At 43.6% G+C, this 23,832-nt stretch overlaps 1 protein-coding gene across 1 annotated transcript in view; it reads left to right on the top strand.

The window, feature by feature from the left end:
- Positions 1-23,832, top strand: part of gfm1 (G elongation factor, mitochondrial 1) — a 50,117-nt gene that overhangs the window by 10,479 nt on the left and 15,806 nt on the right. Inside the window, exons 5-13 of the mRNA XM_084335454.1 lie at positions 3,093-3,209; positions 5,139-5,289; positions 5,880-6,034; positions 8,033-8,117; positions 9,627-9,764; positions 12,196-12,297; positions 18,684-18,740; positions 20,301-20,438; positions 23,288-23,370. Coding sequence (XP_084191580.1) covers positions 3,093-3,209; positions 5,139-5,289; positions 5,880-6,034; positions 8,033-8,117; positions 9,627-9,764; positions 12,196-12,297; positions 18,684-18,740; positions 20,301-20,438; positions 23,288-23,370 — 1,026 coding nt within the window. The remainder of the gene's footprint in view (positions 1-3,092; positions 3,210-5,138; positions 5,290-5,879; positions 6,035-8,032; positions 8,118-9,626; positions 9,765-12,195; positions 12,298-18,683; positions 18,741-20,300; positions 20,439-23,287; positions 23,371-23,832) is intronic.

Raw genomic sequence — 23,832 nt, 5'->3', positions numbered from 1 at the left:
ATGATTGTTACATTTATATAGTACTAAATTAATGAATGATCATTACTTTTATATAGTACTGAATGAATGAATGATCGTTACATTTATATAGTACTAAATTAATGGATGAATGATCATTACATTTATATAGCACTTTTCTAGACCCTCAAAGCACTCTCCACAATGTAGGTTGAAAATTGCCTCCTTCACCACCACTGGTAGCACCCAACCTTGGGCTACGCAGGCTCAATGGCTGCCATACACTGGCACCAGGCACACATCACACTACACAGCGGCTGAACGGCTTAGGAGACAGGGATTGATATTAGTCAATTAAGCGGGGAGGGATGATTATTACTAATCATCAATACGACGTCAACAATAGGACGCCTAGGAGGGTGTTCAACACACTTGTGAATTTTGCATAGGACATAAAAAGTAGGGATGATGGGGTTGTCAGTTTTATTAAATAAATCCCTTTCTCTTTTGGTTATTACCCCACTTTGAAATACATCTCCCATGAAAAGTATCGTGAATTCATCTTTTAACTCTAGTAATACATACTGGGGTCATCTGATCATGTCTTATAATAGAACGTTTCATCCGGTTTAAACATTCTTGTATGTCATCAGATCAATTCAAAATGACAGTAGCCCCTCCTTTGTCAGCTGGCTGGATTATAATCGCTCCGTCCGATGCGCTATCTCTCAAAGCTCCTCCCTCTTCCTTAGACAAACCGCCATGGAATGATTTGCCTCGTTTAAATATAACCTCTGCATCTCGCTCAACGAGTCTAAAATAAGTTTCCACAAGAGCATTGTGGTTGTTCGGTGAGACTGTATTGAGTCTCACTGTGGCGAGACTGTGTTGAGCGTTTATCTACTCGATCTCTCTTCTGACTCACAGGACGCTCTCTTCTGCACACATTACACCGGGTAGTAGTAAGATAGATAACATTATCTTTTCATAAGTTACACAATCGTTCTTTTTTTATCTGCTTCTGATCAGTTACACAATCGTTTTTTCTTTTTTTTTTGCATTTTTCTACCTACTTTCAGAATCGTTTTTATCGGATGGAAGAGTCAAGTTTTGTTTTATTAGTCACATATAAGGTACATTACAGTGAAGTGCTTGGTTCTGTATGACCCTCCTGAGATTGTGCTTCATACAGTAATTTCTTTTTAAAGTTTAAAGAATAAAGACACAATACAAAATATACAAAACAAAATGTTCAATATACAAAGAAATTCAACAAAATGCTGTCCATGAGACTCCGGTAGCGCTTGCCTGACCGCAGCAGTGCAAAGACGCAGTTGTTTGGGTGGCTAGAGTCATTGACTATTCTCTTATCCCTGGCCCTGCAACGCCTGGTGTAAATGTACAAAATGTGGAGATGAACATAGGAATGGGATAATAATCTTAACTACCAACCTCATACTATAGTCTACCCATATACTCTGTATGATAGCATATACAACAGTGCTGTATATATACAGCATATCTACATTCATATTTGTATATTTACCATCATATATATATATTTGTCTGAATATAACCCCTCTATATACTTACTTATACACCTGCATATTACTCATAGCTCTGTATGATAGCATGTACAAATGCTGTTTGCTGTATATACACCATAATATATATTTATTCTCACCGCATATATATATTATCCACACCTGTCTGTATTTACCTGCACATAGTCCTTTTACATATCTGTAGATAGTAGATACTATATCTATCTATATCTGTACATATCCTACTCTTACTAGTTACGCTGCTGGCCAGTATGACTACTACCAAACTGTCTTTATACCTGTATAACTGTATAGCTTTATCACTGTACATTATACTACAACTCTGTACATACATCTGATTAGCACTACACTCAGTAGTACTAATTTGCACATTTTGTACCCAGTTTAACCACCTGTACATTGTTGTTGCACGTTACTGCTACATTTGCACTCTGGTTGGGTGCCAAACTTCTTTTCGTTGTACTGTACTTGACGATACATTTTTATCTAATCTAATCTAATTAGAAACATGCAAAAACATAGGGGATTCAAACCCATGCAGGTGGATTGTTTGTTACACACAGATGAACAGAGTGAGCCCTCAGAATACCTGCACATGCAGTATTCCAAGGTTTTCCTATAAGGTGAGGAGACACGCGTGAGAAGGTTGCACCGCAGAACTCCAACCCACGAGCTACTCGGTACTCAAGCTAAATGCCATTGTGTTGGGAGGCTTGTGCCATTTCTGTCCCGATTTTGTGTTCCACAAGTTTTATTATTATTATTATTATTATTATTATTATTATTATTATTATTATTATTATTATTATTATTATTATTATTATTATTATTCTTTTTTTTTTTTTTTTTTTATAAACATAAACATAACAACAAATTAGACACACAAGCATTAACAGTAAACATCCAATGAAATCAACATTTGAATCATTATAAATGTAGTTTACGAGATATATACCTAATACTTGCTATCTAATACCATACATACATATGCTCCTGCTCGCTCACCCCCCCCCGGACCCCCACTTGGATAATCCATCCATTTTCTTTCGTTTCTAACCAGGCACTATACTTCATATACTAGCTTTTATTCTCTCCACCACTTCTAACCAGATTGCAATGTTGGTCACTGACACCTAAAATTCTTGCTATAGATATTTCTAGATAAATCACATCGAGATAGGTAAGAATCCATACCTTCCGGCACATTTTTTCCGGTTGAATCCATCGTGATGCTATCAGCTTTTTAGCAGCTGTGAGACCGGATAAAAGCTACTCAGTACTCAAGCTAAATGCCATTGTGTTGGAGGCTTGTGCCATTTCTGTCCCGATTTTGTGTTCCACAAGTTGTATTATTATTATTATTATTTTTTAAAGATATTTTTTATGGCATTTTCTGCTTTATTGTGGATAGGACAGTCAGATGGGGAAATTGGGTGAAGAGATGGGGGAGGACATGCAACACAAGTCCTGCGCCAGATTCGAACCCAGGACGTGGCGAGTACGCTTGCTACGTGGTGCGCCACCAAACATGTTTGACTGTTTTCTCTCTCTCTCTCTCTCTCCCTTCAGAACCAAACTGAACCAAAACGCGGCCTTTGTGAACATCCCCATCGGTCTGGAGGGGAACGTGACGGGCATCATCGACCTCATCAAGGAGCGCAGCATATACTTCGAAGGACCCTTCGGGTGAGGGAACACGTCCCAGGGGAGGGTGAGGGAACGTCCCGGGGGAGGGTGAGGGAACGTCCCGGGGTTAGGGTGAGGGAACGTCCCAGGGGAGGGTGAGGGAACGTCTCGGGGGAGGGTGAGGGAACGTCCCGGGGGAGGGTGAGGGAACACGTCCCAGGGGAGGGTGAGGGAACGTCCCGGGGGAGGGTGAGGGAACGTCCCGGGGGGAGGGTGAGGGAACACGTCCCAGGGGAGGGTGAGGGAACACGTCCCGGGGGAGGGTGAGGGAACACGTCCCAGGGGAGGGTGAGGGAACGTCCCGGGGGAGGGTGAGGGAACGTCCCGGGGTTAGGGTGAGGGAACGTCCCAGGGGAGGGTGAGGGAACGTCTCGGGGGAGGGTGAGGGAACGTCCCGGGGGAGGGTGAGGGAACACGTCCCAGGGGAGGGTGAGGGAACACGTCCCAGGGGAGGGGAGGGTGAGGGAACGTCCCGGGGGAGGGTGAGGGAACGTCCCGGGGGAGGGGAGGGTGAGGGAACGTCCCAGGGGAGGGGGAGGGAACGTCCCGGGGGAGGGTGAGGGAACGTCCCAGGTGAGGGGGAGGGAACGTCCCGGGGGAGGGGAGGGAACGTCCCGGGGGAGGGGAGGGGGAGGGAACGTCCCGGGGGAGGGGGAGGGTGAGGGGGAGGGAACGTCCCGGGGGAGGGGGATCAAAGAGGCCGGATATAGAGGATGATGGGAACTGAATGGGAGGCGGTGTCCTCACTGAAAACCCAACGCACGTCATTCACGCCATTAGCCAAACTGACTTGTGCTGAATAGCAATCAACTGCTTGGATATCAGGAATGTCGATTTCAATATCGTTAGCCTAGTTCACCCTAGTTTTTTGTAAATTGCACACAAAAAAAAGGTAATCAGTATGCACCCAAAATATAACAAAAATCCCTAAAAAAAATAAAAAATAAAAAGAATAATCCATTGAATGACATTCCAGGTTTAAAATGTCAATATGTTTCCAAGACCCTAAATATGGCAAATCTGTTGCTCCCATCAAATACGCCTCCTCTACTTTTACTGGTACAAGCAGTTTCGCGTCTCATTCCGTTCATCTCGTGGATCTGGTCTGATGAATCTCCCAGAGCCGTAGCCCCTTTCGTGACTGTGACGCACGCCAACAAGGTTTGGCCGAGTGAATCCACAGTCCCTCGCTCCCCCGTAGGAAACTACCCTATTTTAACTCTGAAGAACTGGTCCGACGTGAAACGTTCCTTATACAACTATCGCAGAGAAATTTCAAAGGTACTCACAGTTGCACGAGGGTCTTGGACCCATGGTTTGAAAGCTCGGCGTTGCTAATAAACATTTAAAATAATTTTTATAAACGTGTAAACATCACCGAGACGGCAGTGCGGCTCTGCAGATATACCCTACTCCTCATTGCGGCGTTCGGGGGAGAGCAGCCATACGTTCTTCGCTGTTTACACGTTTATAAAAATTATTTTAAATGTTTATTAGCAACGCCAAGCTTTCAAACCATTGCCGTTGTCTGTCCAAGACCCTCGTGCAGTTAGAACGCGTGACGCTCTCTCCTCTCCAGAGCGTAGCCGTCGAGATGCCCCAGTTGCTCCGATGGAGTTGCGTAGTGAAACTGGTTGTACTACTGGTTGTACTGGTTGTACAGTGGCTCGGGAGGTAGAGCAGTCTCCTGGTAATCCGGAGGTTCCCGGTTCGATTCCCCCTCCTACCGGGCAGTGTGTCGAAGTATCCTCGAGCAAGACACTTTACCCCGAACTGCTCCCGATGAGCAGGTCGGCACCTTGCATGGTCGCCTCCACCGTCGGTGTGTGAATGAATGGGTGAATGTGAGGAACAAATTGTAAAGCGTTTTGGATAAAAGCTGTTATATAAAATGCACCATTTACACCACAGTGTCTCTCTGCCTCGCAGGCAGGATATCCGCTATGATGAGATCCCGGCGGAGCTCCGCGCGGAGGCGGCGGACCGGAGGCAGGAGCTGGTGGAGTGTGTGGCCAACGCCGACGAGATCCTGGGAGAGATGTTCCTGGAGGAGAAGATCCCCACTGTGGAGGACCTGAAGGTGTGTGTTCATGTTCCAAGTTCAACTTCAAGTTTTGTTTTATTTGTCGCATATGAGGTACATGTACATTATAGTGAAATGCCTGGTTCTGTATGAGCCTCCTGAGATTGTGCTTCATACAGTAAAAAAAAGAGTCAAAAGAATAAAGACCAAACACTATACAAAATATAGAGGTAGAGATGTAGTGCTTTTAGCAATAAATAGATACAAATATGGTGTAGTGTTAAGTGTTTAAAGTGAATGTTAAAGGTGAATGTTTAAAGTGAGTGTGTGTACTACAATATCTAAACAATCAATCCATGCCAATGATATGTAAAAGGGGTGTGTTTTCTTCTTCCTGTTCCTTTCGGCCATGGAATTTGGGGAATTATATTAATATGTACTGTTGGACTGTGGTAATTCCATGTACGAATAAACAAATTATGATGATGAAATATTGATATGCGATTAAAATGTGATTAATTTAGATTAATTAACTATAAAGTCTCAAATTAATTCGATTAACATTTTTAATCGAGTCCCACCACTTATTTGACACATAAAGAACTTGAACCTGAACCTGACCTTCACGTTGCCCCTGTGCCCCCCAGGCCGCGGTCCGCAGGGCCACCGTGCAGCGCCTCTTCAGCCCAGTGCTGGTGGGCACGGCCCTGAAGAACAAGGGGGTGCAGCCTCTGCTGGACGCCTGTCTGGAGTACCTGCCCAATCCCACCGAGGTCAACAACTACGCCATCCTCAACGACGAGTGAGTATGAACTAGAATTTAACCCCTTGCAGTGAAGAACCATATAAGTGTGTTTTTTAGAAAAATAGCCCATATATTTGCAGTTGTGAAGTTAACTTAAAAATCACTTGGGAGTGTGAATGTGGTGTATCACACGGAGATACTGTTAGGGAATTGAACCCCGATCAATGAATGTAGACAATCGGGTGAACTCAGTTGATGAGGTTTATTAGCTTACATGGAACTCAGGAGAATTGGCGTGGAGAGACCCGGCGAAGGGGGGGGGGGAATGGGGTCCCTAAACGGTCATAGAGATGGGTGTGTCCAGGTGAGGGAGACAATTGGATCGGATAGGGGGGGGGGGGGGGGGGGGTTCAGGTGAGAGGGACGAGGCAAGGGAGGGGGTGGGGTGAGTAAGGAGATGGAGAGGGTAGGCTTGGCCCAGGTCTGGGGTTGTTGGAGGGTGGTTCTACGAGGGGGGAGGGGTTGTATTTAGGAGAAGAAGGAGGGGGGATTATCAGGTGAGGGGGTTGAAGGTGAAGGAGTGGGGGGGGGGGGGGGGGGTAGGCATAACTTGGGTATTGGGGGACAATGGGCTGTCAGGGAGGGTGGGGGATACAGTTAGTCCACAATACTCAACCTCGACTACTTTTTAACTATGAGTGAACACAACACTTTAACTTGTTTGTCTGATGGAAGCAACAGTTGTGATGGGAGGATCAAGAAAAGAGGGCAGGGTTTGAGATAGGTACATTTCCATTGTATCAACCTTGTTTGATGTTGAATAGAAATAGTATGTTGTTTATACTGATATGGTATTACATCTCTCTATTAGGGCTGGGCGATATGACGATATTATATAAATATCGGGTACAGTTCATTAACGATACACTTTTTAAACGTATCGTGGATATCGTGATGTTTTGCCCAAGAGGCTTGTGTCGCGTCAATCTGGTCCACACGTTGACACTTTTGAACAGCGCCGCCCCACACTGTCCACACACACACTACTGCATCAAAAGTGACTACTTATGATAACAAAGGCATTCGTTGTGGCATTAACGTTATAATAATAATAATGCAGGACCTGTTCAGAGGTCTCTATATAGTTACACTTTCAATAACATCAGCGTATTTACATAGTGCCGACCGAGGTCGACCTAGATATAGCAAGCTCGTTCATATCTCAGCCCGTGCTGACTCAGTTGTGCCCATTCTGCGGTCTGTTAATAAAGTTTTCAATCAGACAGATGTATGGAAAGGCTTTTATTATAACATCCGTTGCAGTAAAATCATTATGCCTCCAGTCGTTTAGTCCTTCTGCGGAGCTAAAAGCTAAACCTCGGACGCGGCGAGCTGCCATTGTTATTGTCATTGAGCTCTCCATGGCGGAAGTAAAAAATAAATACGCGCTTTCCGATTGGTGCTAAGAACAGCAGGGCGGGTGCAAGCGATGTGACGTAATTGGCAGACGCGACTGTCAATCAAAATGATTCTGTTTGCCGACTGAATGAATGAGAACGTTATTAAAAGATTGCAACATGGGTACAATACAGTACAGCTCAATACAACAACAGTCAACAGCGGACTGGAGGATGCAGACCAGAGAAAGACTTTCGTCTTGTTTACATCAGGGTCCCCCATTTTCAATTCATCATATTTCATATCTAAATCATATAATATCTCATTGCTAAATATATGCAATATATAATCTAATAATCCAATAATCTAAATCTAATATATAATATAAAAATGCTAAATGCATGGGTATTTTATTTTGTCTTTAATGTTAGCTTGCAAACTCAAATACTGTCTTGGTAAGCCTCATAATGAATTTTGGGGAAAAAAAGAAAAACATCGTGATGCGTATCGTGTATCGCCGAAAGGTCAGAAAATATCGTGATATCATATTTAGGCCATATCGCCCAGCCCTACTCTCTATGTATGTTTTGGGACCACAAAGCCCCTCTGGAAAGTCTTTCTGTTCTGATTGTAAATGGGATCTACTTTGTGTCTCAGGGACTCCAAGGAAAGCTCTAAGATCATGATGAACCCTCAGAGAGACTCCTCCCACCCCTTCGTTGGATTGGCCTTCAAACTGGAGGTAAGAAGTTATTATGAGATGTATGTATGAGAGTAGACCATCTGTCTAAGCACTTGGTAGTGTAGAGGTCTAAGTACTGGGGCTTCTGGGTAGTGTAGAGGTCTAAGCAATGGGTAGTGTAGAGGTCTAAGCACTGGGGCTTCTGGGTAGTGTAGAGGTCTAAGCAATGGGTAGTGTAGAGGTCTAAGCAATGGGTAGTGTAGAGGTCTAAGCAATGGGTAGTGTAGAGGTCTAAGCAATGGGTAGTGTAGAGGTCTAAGCAATGGGTAGTGTAGAGGTCTAAGCAATGGGTAGTGTAGAGGTCTAAGCAATGGGTAGTGTAGAGGTCTAAGCACTGGGTAGTGTAGAGGTCTAAGCAATGGGTAGTGTAGAGGTCTAAGCAATGGGTAGTGTAGAGGTCTAAGCAATGGGTAGTGTAGAGGTCTAAGCAATGGGTAGTGTAGAGGTCTAAGCAATGGGTAGTGTAGAGGTCTAAGCACTGGGTAGTGTAGAGGTCTAAGCAATGGGTAGTATAGAGGTCTAAGCAATGGGTAGTGTAGAGGTCTAAGCAATGGGTAGTGTAGAGGTCTAAGCAATGGGTAGTGTAGAGGTCTAAGCAATGGGTAGTGTAGAGGTCTAAGCAATGGGTAGTGTAGAGGTCTAAGCAATGGGTAGTGTAGAGGTCTAAGCACTGGGTAGTGTAGAGGTCTAAGCAATGGGTAGTGTAGAGGTCTAAGCACTGGGTAGTGTAGAGGTCTAAGCAATGGGTAGTGTAGAGGTCTAAGCAATGGGTAGTGTAGAGGTCTAAGCAATGGGTAGTGTAGAGGTCTAAGCACTGGGTAGTGTAGAGGTCTAAGCAATGGGTAGTGTAGAGGTCTAAGCACTGGGTAGTGTAGAGGTCTAAGCAATGGGTAGTGTAGAGGTCTAAGCAATGGGTAGTGTAGAGGTCTAAGCAATGGGTAGTGTAGAGGTCTAAGCACTGGGTAGTGTAGAGGTCTAAGCAATGGGTAGTGTAGAGGTCTAAGCACTGGGGCTTCTCGGTAGTGTAGAGGTGCGCATACCAGCGAGGAAAACGGGCACAGGAAGAGGATTTCACCAGTCTAATGAACACACTAGACCAGTGGTTCTCAAACTACGGGTTGCGACCCAAAGTGGGGTCGCGTGTAGGTGTTATAAATAATTATTATTATAATATATATTTTTTTATGTTCTGGCAACATATTTTGGCTAAATATGCCTTGTTTTATAAATGTGTATTGATAACATAGTGCTGTAATTACATTATTTCTTTTTCTTTTTTGCATTCTGGGGGGGGGGGGGGGGGGTAGTCGACTATACAAATCCTTAGTCGGGGACGGGCCTAGCCTATACCCTCCCCAGACCGACAGTAAGGGCAGCGTAACGACCAGGAAGGGAATTGCCTAAAAATGTATTGGCAAAAACATTCTGCCACGACGTTCTCCATCTCTAGTTAAAAAAAAATGTCATGCCACACTCAACGTCTCCCCCGGTCTTTGCCCTCCTCACCAGGCAGGGAGGTTCGGTCAGCTGACGTACGTGCGCGTCTACCAGGGCTGCCTGAAGAAGTCCGAGTCCATCTACAACACGCGCACGGGCAAGAAGGTCCGAGTGCAGAGGCTGGTGTGTCTCCACGCCGACCAGATGGAGGTGAGAAACACTCTGTCACTCTAAACATAGACTTGTCACTGAGGTCGCTGTGGTCTCGCTCTTCTCACAGTGTGATTGGTGCAAACGGGTCATGTTCCTCATGTGGTTTCAGTCGAGTGCATAGCAAACAGCCACAATCTCCTCATCAGTGTGAAGTTTCCATTCTTCTAGCATGTTCAAGTTTTGCTTTAAAATTGGGCGGCTGGGTGGGCGGCTACGTGGCGTAGTGGGCAAGGCGCTCACCACGAAATCTGGAGACGCTGGGCTTGCCTGTTCGAGCCCAGCGCTCCACATTTGCTTTCAGTTTAGCTGGTCGTCCGTACTAATACACATTGGCCGTATTAGGGGGTGGGAAACTGATGGGTGGGGATCGGGCGTTGTGGACAGCGACTCCTACAGGTCGGTTGGTGCGCCTGCGCAGTAGAATCAGGAAGTGTCGGGGGCAGCGTGAGCCTCCCACGCGTTACTCCTCGCCACTGAGAGATCGAGCTGCGCAGGTGAAAAGATGCGACTGCTGTTACCTCAAGTACCGGAGGGGACTTGTGCTATGTATGACTTAGTCCACATTGCAGCCGGCTTGTGGGAGGCAAGAAACAGCGTCCGTGACAGGGGAGGGTTGAATTGGATGATACGAAAATTGGGATGGGAGAAAATATAGAAAATGGGAGAAAAAGTGGATCAAAAAAAAAATTGGGCGGCTGGGTGGCGTAGCGGAGATTGCGCTCGTCACCACCAACGCAAGAGACTCCGGTCTCGAATCCCGGTGTCAGCATTGCCTGCGGCTTGGGCCAGTCGTCATACTATCTCAATTGGCAGAGGTAGCGGGTGGAAAGTCGATGGGGTGGGGATTGGACGTTGTGGACAGCGACTCCTACAGGTCGGTTGGGTGACGCCTGCACAGCAGAGACGGGAAGTATCGGGGGCAGCGTGAGCCTCCCACGCGTTACTCCTCGCCACTGAGAGTCCGCGCTGTCTGGTGAAAAGATGCGACAGGCTGCCTCCTCGTGTACCGGAGGGGACACGTGATGCAAGGCTTCTATCCTCAGTGAACCGACCAGTGGGGGGCATAGTCTAGCAATGTTCAAGACAGGGGAGGGGAAAATTGGCAATACGAAATTGGGATGGGAGAAAAATAAGGAGAAAAAGTGGATACAATTTTTTTGTTTTATTTGTCACATGTACATTACAGTGAAATGCTTGGTTCTGTATGACCCTCCTGAAATTGTGCTTCATACAGTAAAAAAAAGTTAAAGAATAAAGAGCAAACACTACAAAATATACAAAACTTAAGTACAAATGCAAAACAAAATGGCAATGCAAAAAATGTGAAGAGGTAGTGCAAATCCTTTAGTAATAAATAGATCCTATATGATGTAATGTTTAAAAAGTGTTTAAAGTGAGTGAATGTTTAAAGTGAGTGTGTGGATGTGTGTGCAATGAATCTAGAATGGATGAGTTAGTGTTACAGTGAGTGAGCCAGCATTAAGCATCCTGATGGCCTGGGGATAGAAGCTCCTTTTGAGTCTCTGGACCGCAGCAGTGCAAAGAGGCAGTTGTTTGGGTGGCTAGAGTCTTTGACTATTCTCTTAGCCTTGGCCCTGCAACGCCTCAGGTGTAAATGTCCTGGAGAGTGGGAAGCCCACCTCCAATTGTGCGTTGGGCTGATCGAGCCACTCTCTGCAGTCTGCTGCGGTCGTGTGCGGTGCTATTCCCAAACCAGGAGGTTACTACTAGTCAGGATGTTCTCTATTGTGCATAAGTAGAAGTTCTTTAAGATCTTCTGACTCACTTTGAACTTCCTTAGACGCCTAAGGAAGTAGAGGCGCTGCTGTGCCTTCTTCACTACACTGTCTAGTCTACTTGTGTGTTCCATGTCAAGACCTCGGATATGTGGACTCCGAGGCATGGAAACAAGATATGAAGCTGTTTTTATATTCAAACGGTTACAGTATTTACCACTTTTCCAAATAGCAACTGTGTGAATGAACATCTTTTTAACATATTGAAGTAAAGGGGGAAAAAAGGCTTTTCAGAGATGCTGCTTTAGAGGCATTAGAATCACTGAACCATGTTTTATTTAGGTGTCAGCATTAGCTGTCTGCCTCATTCTACCTTCTTCTAACTCTGTCTACCTCCTTCTATATACCTCCTTCTATATACCTCCTTCTACCTCCTTCTACCTCCGTCTACCTCCTTCTATATACCTCCTTCTATATACCTCCTTCTATATACCTCCATCTATCTCCTTCTACCTCCTCCTACCTCCGTCTACCTCCTTCTACCTCCTTCTACCTCTGTCTACCTCCTTCTACCTCCTTCTACCTCTGTCTACCTCCTTCCTCTTTTCAATCCACAATTCCTGACCTCTATATTCTCTTCCACCCCCTCCCTCCCTTCCTCCCCGTCCTTCTTTCCACCCGGGGCGTGCCAGGACGTGGATGCGGTGTACGCAGGAGATATCTGTGCTCTGTTTGGGATCGACTGTGCCAGCGGAGACACTTTCACATCCAGTTCCACTGCTAACTTCTCCATGGTGAGTGGCAGTAGTGCAGTGCCGTGTTAGCTGCCCTCGCTGCTGAAACCAAAGCTGCTTTTTTTGTCAACAGGGGAAATGCAGCTTTGCATCAGAGATTATTTGCCTCTGGTAGCATGATACTATAACATGATACTATACCAAGATACTATAATATAAGATGATACCATGATGCTATATCATGATACTATACCATGATACTATTATACTAAATACCATGATGCTATGATACTATGACACTATGATACTATAACAGTGTACAACGATACCATGACACTATAATAGTACACAATAGCTTATGATTAGGGATGTCCCGATCGCATTTTTTTGCTCCCGATCCCGATTATGTGATTTTGAGTATCTGCCAATACCGATTTTTCCTGATCCGATCTTTCGGCAATGCATTAAGAAAAAAGAAAAGAAAAAAATGCATCAAGTTGACCCTTAACACATTCCCTGCCACCACTTTGATCATCTTATACCATTCTCTGCCAGTACTGTAAGTCTATGGAGATGTTCACCTTCTTTGCAGGGCTATAACTTTTTAAATTGTATTGCTAAATTGACATTACTATGGCCCATTCAACATCGATTATCTATCGTTCAGGATGTAGGAACGTTTAACTTTTTCATTCACACATTCATGCGAAAATACCGTCTAGAGTATAAATATGTTTTTATCGTTTTCTGCAGTAATTCCTAGAACGTGGGATATAGGCATAAATGCATATATTAGATTATCAAATGCCGTTTGATACCGATCGACGCTATATAAAAAATTTCAACTGTACATGGTCCTAAACGTTATGACTGATCATGCGCGGGTGAATGTGGATCTGTCCATGGCTGACAGATCCAGTGAGAGAACAAAGACAGGTCCTGAGAGCAGCTGAAAGGAAGTATAGAAAGTCACGCCTCACTGCTGACATCGACACATATCACAACCTCTTGTTAACATTCTCCAAAACCATCACTAATGCCAAAGCTTCTTTCTTCCACCATAGGATCGAGGCCTCTGCCAAGAATCTTCGCAAACTGCATGCTACCATGTCCTCCCTCCTCACTCCCCCCCCACCCCCCCCTCCCTCATCTTTCTCTGCCGAAGACTTTGCGATCTTCTTTGAGGAAAAAGTGGAGAACATCCGCAGCTCCTTCTCCCAACCCCCACCCATTCCAAATGCTGAATCGAGAACCTCATCCTTCACTCTGTCATCTTTCTCTCCCATTACAGAAGCAGAGACCCTGACACTGGTAACGTCAAACCGTCCGACTACTTGCCAGCTGGACCAGCTACCCTCCCCACTCCTCCAGACCATAGCACCAGACATCCTCCCATTCCTAACTGCAACCATCAACTCCTCACTCAACTCGGGGGTGGTCCCCACCTCCCTAAAACAAGCCAGAGTCACGCCGCTCATAAAAAAACCAACCCTGAACCCTACTGTCATAGGCAACTACCGTCCTGTCTCTCTTCTCTCCTTCCTTTCTAAAACACTTGAACGTGCTGTATCCAACCAACTTACTACTTATCTCTTACAGAATGACCTCCTAGACCCTAATCAGTCAGGCTTCAGGACTGGTCACTCCACAGAGACAGCCCTCATTGCGGTCACAGAGGCACTTCACTTAGCAAAAGCGAAAGGCCTCTCCTCTGTCCTGATTCTCCTAGATCTATCTGCAGCCTTCGACACAGTCAACCACCAGATCCTCCTTGCGGCCCTCGCAGGAATGGGAGTGGCTGGCTCTGCGCTGACATGGCTGTCATCATACCTCAATGACCGCTCCTACCAAGTGTCATGGAGAGGGACCCTGTCGGCCACCCGCCTCCTGCGGACGGGTGTCCCCCAGGGCTCGGTTTTAGGACCCCTTCTCTTCTCCCTCTACACTAAATCACTGGGTAACATTATCACGTCTCATGGCTTCTCCTACCATTGTTATGCCGACGATACTCAACTCTTCCTCTCCTTCCCTCCCTCAGATATCCACGTCTCTGTGCGGATCTCGGCCTGTCTGTCCGACATCTCAGCCTGGATGACGTCCAACCACCTCAAACTGAACCTAAGCAAAACAGAATTGCTCCACCTGCCGGCCAAATCCTCCCCCCTAACCGACCTTTCAATCACAGTCGAGAATGCAGCTGTGACTGCGTCCCCGACCGCCAAGAACCTTGGTGTTGTCCTCGACGACCAGTTGAACTTCTCTGCTCACATCGCAGCGACGACCAGAACCTGCCGATTCCTCCTGAGCAACGTCAGAAGGATACGCCCCTTCCTGACAAAAGAAGCCACCCAACTCCTCGTCCAATCAACAGTCATCTCCCGCCTCGACTACTGCAATGCACTGCTCGCTGGCCTCCCGGCCACTGCCACTAAGCCTCTTCAACTCATTCAGAACGCAGCGGCCCGCCTGATCTCAAACCTACCGAAGTCGGCCCATGTCACCCCACTTCTTAGGGACCTGCACTGGCTCCCCATTGCTGCACGAATCCGCTTCAAGGCCCTCGACCTAGCATACCGTGCGGCAAAGGGAACCGCTCCCGCCTACCTCCGGTCAATGGTCTCTAACTACACACCCTCAAGACCCCTACGCTCTGCATCTTCTGGCCGCCTCAGACCTACTCCTATCCAAGCTCCGGGAGGGTCATCAAAGAGAAGTCGCCTATTCTCAGTCCTTGCCCCACAATGGTGGAATGAACTACCCACCCCAGTTAGGACAGCCGAATCACGTCCAATCTTTCGCCGTCGACTAAAGACGCACTTCTTCAACCATTATCTGAATTAAAAAAAAAAAAAAAAAAAAAAAAAAATCTAACCCTAACTAACCGTACTGCCATGCACTTGTCCTAATAAACTAACCTACACTGTAGCACTCAACACTTTGATGAACATTGTTGCCCAGCTGATAGAGTTGTGCCCTTCCTGATGGCTTGTCGTACAGAACTTGTAAGTCGCTTTGGATAAAAGCGTCAGCTAAATGACTAAATCTAAATGTAAATGAATGGGGGGGGGGGGGCGGGGTCGTTTATAATTCCGTGATCGTCGTTAAATGCTTCATGTAGTATGGGTGATATATAGATCAGAGCAGTTTGTATGGATAATAATAAAAAAAAGTTGAAACTCACGGCAGCCTCCTCTTAGCGTTGGGCGATGATACTGGAGCAAACAGATCCCAGTTATGTGATGGGGATCAAGGCGATCCATTTCCGGTTTGTATAATAATTAGTGCTGTCAGGCGATTAAAAAAATTAATCTAATTAATTACAGGATTTGTAATTAATTAATCTAATTAATCACATTTTAATCGCATAACCATTTTATGCCTGATATTCTATATTCTATAATCATATTTCAAATTGCATGTGTCCGGATGGCAGAATTGAGTACTGTATCTACAAAACCTTCTGTTTAATCATCTTCCATCTATTAATTTGCTTAGATTTTTCAGGTCTGGTCAATTTGAGCATAGTGTTATTCACAGTCAAAGATAAAAAAAAAATGATTGATATTCTCATTTGGTTCATTACAATTTACTCAAGCCTAGTAACAGACACAGTATTTCTGACACTGGGAATACATTCCCTGAGATCCATAGATGTCCCTAGAATCAGATACCAAGAACATGCAAATGGACCATATAAAAAAAGTCTGTAATGTGTATTCTACGTTCTTATGGAATGAATGAGATAAAAAAAAAAAAGTTATTAAAAAAAAAAAAAAAAAAAAAACTTTTTTTTGTAATTAATTTTGAGTTAATTTTCATAACGCGATAATTTGCTGTGTAATTAATTAATCTAATTAACGCGATAAACTGACAGCCCTAATAATAATAATAACAGCCCAAATCATGTGGATTATTGAGTTATGGCAGCGATCCATATCCACGGTGTGTGGCTAGAGTCCTGGGATGATAAACGAGTGGCCGGATGGATTTAGGGGACGGACCGAACTCCAACGGGGGTATATCCGGTTTGGCAACTCGCCGATCAGCCACCAGGTGGCAGTATTGAAGCGTTGCAGAGTTGTGCCGGCTCAGACAGTATCAGACAATGATCCGTGAGTGAAATATGAATACCATGGTGAAAATATGAAATATGATCAGAATAACGTCGTACGCCGTGATCTGGCAGAATTCACATGAACTAGAAACCCGTTCTATGACGTTATTGGCGGAGAAAGTGTTAACACTTTCAGAGCCGGCCGTGTTTTCCTTTTTACCCCCTTGAATGCCCATCATCCACTTCAATGTTAGCGTTAATATCGCCTAATCTATGTTTTAAATTATGGCTATGTGTCTAATCTGCCCGTCGCTTATCAATGACTCATTTTCCAGTCAACATTGTCGAAGCGGATTGTTTTTATCTGTTCATTTCCGTTTTATAGCATCTTGAAAAGCCCTCGTTTTCAAGGAAAATAAAAAGATTCCATAATAAACGGAATATTCTAGAATACACAAACGCTCATTTTTCGGCCTATTTATGAATCGTTTTCAAATAAACGCTAGACGATAGTATATGTGTACGTATGCACGCTATATAGGCGATCTGATATCTGATCTGATATATTTCCTGATCGCTCGCACAGCCAAACAGCCATATCACATATAGGGGAAAAGCTTATACCTCCGTGAAAACGGGTCTGATTATCCTAAGACTGGTCAAATAGATTCCTTACCTGAGATCAGATGGTATCCAAAAAGATTATTCCAATTCCTGATCGCCATTCCAAAAATTGATCCTTTTATTGATCCAATGCTACATACTGTAAACACATATTCCACGCTGTTCTGATGGTCCACAATGAATCCGATCGGCTCGGGGTACATGCCTGAGAAGTAAAATGTGGATTCCGGATTTTTTTTCCCCCATGCATTTTCATTCAATCCAATCCAATGGGTACATTACCATCCGGGAGACGATAGGGGGCGGTATTTTCCCTGTTCGAGCTCATAGACAGCCCCAATGATAACGTGAGGCTAGAATGATGAAAAATGAATGGATTTCGCTAATAAAAGCAATAACGATTAAATAACGAGATTTCTCGTCCTTGGCACTCAAAGTGTTAAGGTTGTTTTTTTTAACAGTATCCAACTATCCATTATATCCAACATGGATATGGGTTTTTTAACAGTATATCCATTATATCAAACATTCTTTTTTTCACTTATTGCAGCATTGGATCAAAATTCAAAACAAAATAAAAATAAAGCTTAACTCAGTGGTGCACCACAAAATAACCATGTAAACTAAAACAAATGATGTGCAGAATAGTGCAATAACAAAGGCAGTGCAGTAACAGAGGTAGCTTGACTAGCTTCACAAGTTCAGTTACATTCAGTCATAAATAATAATAAATAAAATAATAATAATAATCACGGATTCCCCCCCCCCCCCCCCCCGATTCCGATCTTCTGAAAATTACGTGAACGGCCCCGATCTCCGATCACGTGATCGGATCGGGACATCCCTACTTATGATACTACTATGCACTCAACACTGCAGCACCCAAGTTTCAACACTGTTTAATGAACATTGTTACTCAGCTGAAAGAGTTGTACCCTTCCTTCCTGCTGACCTGTTGTACAGAACTTGTAAGTCGCTTTGGATAAAAGCGTCAGCTAAATGACTAAATGTAAATACTATGATACTATATTATGATACCATGATACTCTGATAATATGCAAATGAATTAATTCTCCCACCACTAAACATGACGTAATACAAAAACAAACTCGTGCAAGTAGCTGGTTTCCTGGAGTTGGTGGTGTCGGCGATGGCGGCATAATTGAGATGATGGCCCCAAGCGTAGACCTATTGACCTATAAAATTGTTAGCTTGCTAAATCCTTCAAATTGCCAAGATTAGCCAAGCAGGAAATACTTTATATAGATGGCATACAATCTTTGTGACACAAAGGTTAATGGCAATCTAGAATAGAATCTTATCAAAATGCCTAGATAATTGTGACGAATTTAGAATATATTTTTAGTTGAATTGTGACCACCAAGAATCAAAATCAAATCAAGTAGTGAGAATCCCCATTAAGAAACAATCAAAATCTAAATGTTAGTGTCTTTAAACCATGATGTAATTTCCTTTTCCAAGGATAAGTACCTCTCATGTCCTTCGCTCAACCATCTTTGGTCCCAGTCAAACTGTCGGGAGTGATTCCTAGGAGTTGCTTGGAAAACCTCCTATTGTCCTCGACGGGTAACAATGTATCCATATCATATTACGTAGAGATGGGGAGGGGGGGGTGGGGGGGTCAGCTCTTCAAGACATGTATTCTCCATTAGCAGCCTCTTATCTCGTGTTCAGTGGCTACTGTTACAATCTCACTCTGTAACTCTGTGACCTGGACATGACCCAGTATACGGTTGTCATCCCGCAGGAATCCATTCACATACCGGAGGCGGTCATCTCCATGTCGATTAAACCATCCGTCAAGGTATGAACACTCATCTATTATATATATATACACATCCATACATCTTCTATGGTATACATACATGTATGTCCTGAGTCTATATAGATATATAGTATGAACACTCATCTATTATATATATATATATACACACACCCATACATCTAAAGTATACATGCATGCATCTCCTGAGTCTATATAGATATATAGTATGAACACTCATCTATCTTTATGAGGAGTGTGTATGGTTATATATATATATTATACACCCATACATCTACAGTATACTAGGGCTGTCCCCGACTAAGGATTTGGATGGTCGACTAAGATTGGCCAAAATTTGCCGTTAGTCGACTATTGGTCGACAAAAAAAAAGTTTAAAAATATTATATATATATATATTTTCTTACTTTTATTATTATTATTTTTTATAAATGTTTTATCATTCCATTTGGGCTGTGGGGGGTGCTTAATGTCTGAAGGAGTCGACTGAAGGCTTCCTGTCCTCTGCAAAAGCATGCAATTGGTCCACTGATGGATACATCTTGATATTTGTCTAGTCTAGTGTGTTCATTTAATAGATGGGTGAAATCCTCTTTCAGCGCCTCTGTGCCTGTTTTCGTAGGCAGTTAGCCTCTGGTATGCGTGCCATTAGCGTTAGCCACGCTTCTAGGCCTCTTTTCTTTTGGAAAGAATTATTAAAAAAAATAAAAAGAGGTTGACCAGTCGACTACGGCTCCTTTCGACCGATTAGTCGACTAATCGATTAATAGGGGTCAGCCCTACAGTATACATACATGTATCTCCAGAGTCTATATCAAAAACATCAGGGAAGCCAACTCGCTAGACATCTTCAAAAGACAGCTGAAAACCAATTTCTTTGCTCAGGCATTTAAATGAAACATCAGGGACATCCTGACACAAATTGTACTCTACCTGCACTTGTCTTACCCTGCCTACTTGTATACACTTCCTATCAAATTCATGTGTCGGTTCTATGCTAATTTGATCTCACTGCCTCCTATGCACTGTAATTTTAAGAGCGCTGCTCGGTTGTAATTCAAAACTGATTAAGAGCGATGCACTGCTCTGTTATATTTTTATTTAACTATTTTATCACACTTTTTACTGATGCACTGCTCCGTTGTTGTATGGTAAATACCCTGTTGTATGTCCGTTCTATTTTATTATTTTTAGCCTATTTTTAAACTGAATCAAACTGCACTTTTCTTTTTTACTCTGTCTATTCTATTTTTATTATTTGTATTACTGGATGAAACTGTAAACAGAGGCCTATTGGGATGCTAGATCCTAATGTGAACACTGTGATTTACCTTACCTTGCTACCTCTATCTTTTTTATGCTCGCTTATGCCTGTATTTTTCACTGTTGTGAAGCACTTTGAACTGCAACTTCTGTATGAAAAGTGCTATACAAATAAAGTTATTATATATATATATATATATATATATATATATATATATATATATATATATATATATATATATATATATATATATATATATATATATATATATATATGTTCCCTCTTATTCTCTCCTCTTTCTCCTGCTCAACTACCAGACTGACATGGATAAATTCTCCAAAGGCATCAACCGCTTCACCAGGGAAGACCCGACGTTCAGAGTGTCGTATGACACGGAGAGCAAGGAGACCATCATCTCTGGCATGGGAGAGCTGCATCTGGAGATCTACTCCCAGGTAACGCTTCAGGCCACGGGGGACCGAAAGGTCTATTGCTTGTTTCAAAAATTATAAGCTTTTATAAAAATAAAAAATTAATTATATTTTTTTTATTACTTGTAATGGATTACTCATCATTTGTTGCTTTTAAAAAGGGTCACTTCACCAAAAAACTATTTTATTTCGCACATAATCACACGCATCCAAAAATACGTTCTCTCTCTCTCCATGTCTTACTTTCTCTCACCCTCTCTCTCTCTCTCTATTTCTTATTTTCTCTCACTCTCTCTCTCCATTTCTTACTTTCTCTCACTCTCCATTTCTCACTCTCACCCTCTATCTCTTTCCCTCTCTATTTCTTACATTCTTTCTCGCTCCTCAATTTATTACTTTCTCCCACTCTCTTCCTTTTCTCACCCTCTCTCTCCACCCCCGCCCAGTTTTGCACACATTAAGTTATTGAGAGTAAAAGTAAAGAGTGAATATGGCCCCCAGTGATGTCATCGGGGGCGTTGAATGCTCGTGTTGTGTGGACAGACCTCACGGGGGATATACTTTCCAGCTTCTCACGAGGCTCCAGTCTTTGCTGCAGCTCTAGGAAAATGAATGGACTAGGAAAATGAATGGACTATATTAATAGAGCGCTCCTAGCTTCATCTGTGGTCCATGTGAACAAAGCCTTCTAATATACAGTTCTCTCTCTCTGATGAGGCAGGGGTTTAGAATCTTAAGCGGCAGTTTAAAAAAAGGACAAACTGCCGGCCAGAACGAGCTCAGCGTCACAGATCAAGTCACCAGCGCTCTCTGCAATTACTAAAGGAACACAGCAACTTTTTGGGAAATTAGATTATTTGCTATCTACCCTGGAGTTAGACAAGCAGATACATACCCTTTTCTTCTCTGTGCATGCATTAGGCTTAGGGAACAGCCGCACCGTTAGCCTAGCTTGTGTCATTCACTGGAAGTAGGTGTGCCAGTGTAGCCTAGTTCCCAACAGTCACGAAATACACTCCAAATACAACTCTAAAACTTTCCTGTAAACATGTTGTGACCTGTGTATTTACCACATGGAGAAAAAAAAGAAAGAAAGAAATTTGACATTTGTTTTCTAAGCAGATATATACTCTGAACTATTTATTGCCGAACCACTGCTGCCTGGGCGCAGTGATTTCATCACTTCAAAAGCCCTGACAAAGGGGTATGGTAAAAAGAAAATGGTGTGTATCTTCTTGTCTAACTCCAGGGTAGATGGCAAATAAGCTAATTTCCCAAAAAGTTGGCGTGTTCCTTTAAGTACTGTTTTGGGGGATTTGTACTTTACTCTAGTATTATTAGGTTTGTATACTTGTACTAAATTACATTTCAGAGAAAAAAATATATACTTTTTACTCCTTACATTTAAAATGCAGACCTACAAAGTACAAATCTTGCAGGTCCAACTATTTTAGTGTATTTGTTTCTCTGGCCGAACTAACGTTAACGTTATTAATCCTGCGGCCGCGCTTTATTTAAAAACAGCCAATCAGGGCGGTTAGGTGGCGTAGCGGAGATTGCGTTAGTCACCAACTCCGGAGCAGTGAGCTGGATTCGCCTGTTCGAATCCAGCTCACAGCTCCGGGGTTGTCACCAGCTTGGCTGGCCGTTCACACTAATACAATTGGCAGTATTAGAGGGTGGGAGAAGCTGGCGGGGTGGGTCCGGGTCGTTGTATACAGTTGGGTCGGGGCGCCTGCTAAGCGCGGATGGGACCTGAGTGGGATAGTGTGATCCTTCCACACGCTACGCCCTCTCGGAGAATATCCGCGCTGCCAGGTGAAAAGAAGCGGTTGATTGGCTGGACGTGTGTCGGATGAAGCACGTGATAGCCTCCACTCTCCCAGATGATCTGACTGTGGGGGGTAAGTGCGCAGCGACCAGGAAGGGGATTGGGAATTGGCATAACGACTAACATTGGGATGGGAGAAAATCGGAGGAAAATTAAAAAAAAAAAAAAACAGCCAATCAAATCAATGGAAAATTAACCCGTCCATACCCATGCTGATTGCTCCTTGTGCAAGACTAGAAAGCGGGTATCTTTGATTAAACACCTGCTATCAGAAGAATAGACAGTCAGAGTGACAAGCTACAGAAGATGGCCACAAACGATAGTACGAGTGATGAAGAGGACGAAACGGATTCCCCCGGGAAAAAAATTACGTTTTTTACTTTTACTTTAGTACTTAAGTACATTTAAAAGTAGACACTTGACTGTTACTCAAGTGTGTTTTTAGCCAGATACTCTGACTTTTACTTAAGTAAGATTTTGAGACTGTACCCATACTTTCACTTAATTAAGTATAATTTATGGGTACTTTTTATATCCCTGCAAAACATGGAATCCTTTTGGTGAAACACAATTTTCCCATTAACCTCACATGAGGTATCAAGGACAAAATGACTGGTAAACGGGGATATCGTTCATTTCTGCTATCGGCGCGGGGGGATTAACCAGGGCTTATACATATTGTATAATACAGCTCAATGGAACGATAAGGTATTCCAAGATGAGACGAGATGAGGTATTGCTATTTTTTCATCTACATCATTTCATTGAGCTGTACTTAACACAACACGAGGATTCAATGTCCCAGATGACATCACCGGTGGCCATATTCAAACTAATTTACTCTCGATAACTGTCGAAACTAAATTAATGTGTACAAAAGTTTTAAGAGTTTTTGGATGTGTGTGTGAAATAAATCAGCGTCGTTTAGTTTTGGTGAAGTGCCCCCTTTTAAGTTCATTAACATCCGTGACAAACATGTGTTTTATCACATCTCATCTATGTGTTTTATCCACCTCTGCCTCACTGTACCTTCTTCTTCCAGAGGATGGAGAGGGAGTACAACTGTCCATGCGTGATGGGGAAACCCAAGGTGGCTTTCAGAGAGACTCTGACCAGCGCTACAAGGTGAGTAGTGCCACTAACCTGACACCGTGTGCACAGACATGATGGGCACATATTGGGCACATGTTGGGGCGACAGTGCCTCAGGAGGTAGAGTGCTCAGTTATCTTCCATCAATTTAAAGCAGGGCTTCTACTGAGGGACCCAGACTCCCGAGCAAGGTCATGTTGGGGATCCACCAGACGCCGGCCAATGTCCCCTTAACACTTTCCGTGCCGGCCGTGCCAGTCCTATTATACCCCGTTGAGTGCCGACGCTCTATTCAATGACCGAGCACTCCCATTTGTGAACGCATTAACTATATCTTAAATTATGGCTATGTGTGTCTAATACGACCGTCGCTTATCAATGACTTGTTTGCAGTCAACATTGTCGAAACGGATTGTTTTTTTAATCTGTTCATTTCCGTTTTATACCATTTTGAAAAACGCTCGTTTTTTTTTTTTAAACTTGAGACAAAAAATAT

The sequence above is a fragment of the Notolepis coatsorum genome (genome assembly GCF_963971535.1).
Source record: "Notolepis coatsorum genome assembly, chromosome: 1".
Lineage (NCBI taxonomy): Eukaryota > Metazoa > Chordata > Actinopteri > Aulopiformes > Paralepididae > Notolepis > Notolepis coatsorum.
Note: the sequence above shows the minus strand (reverse complement) of the source record. Positions and strands in the feature narration are given on the sequence as shown.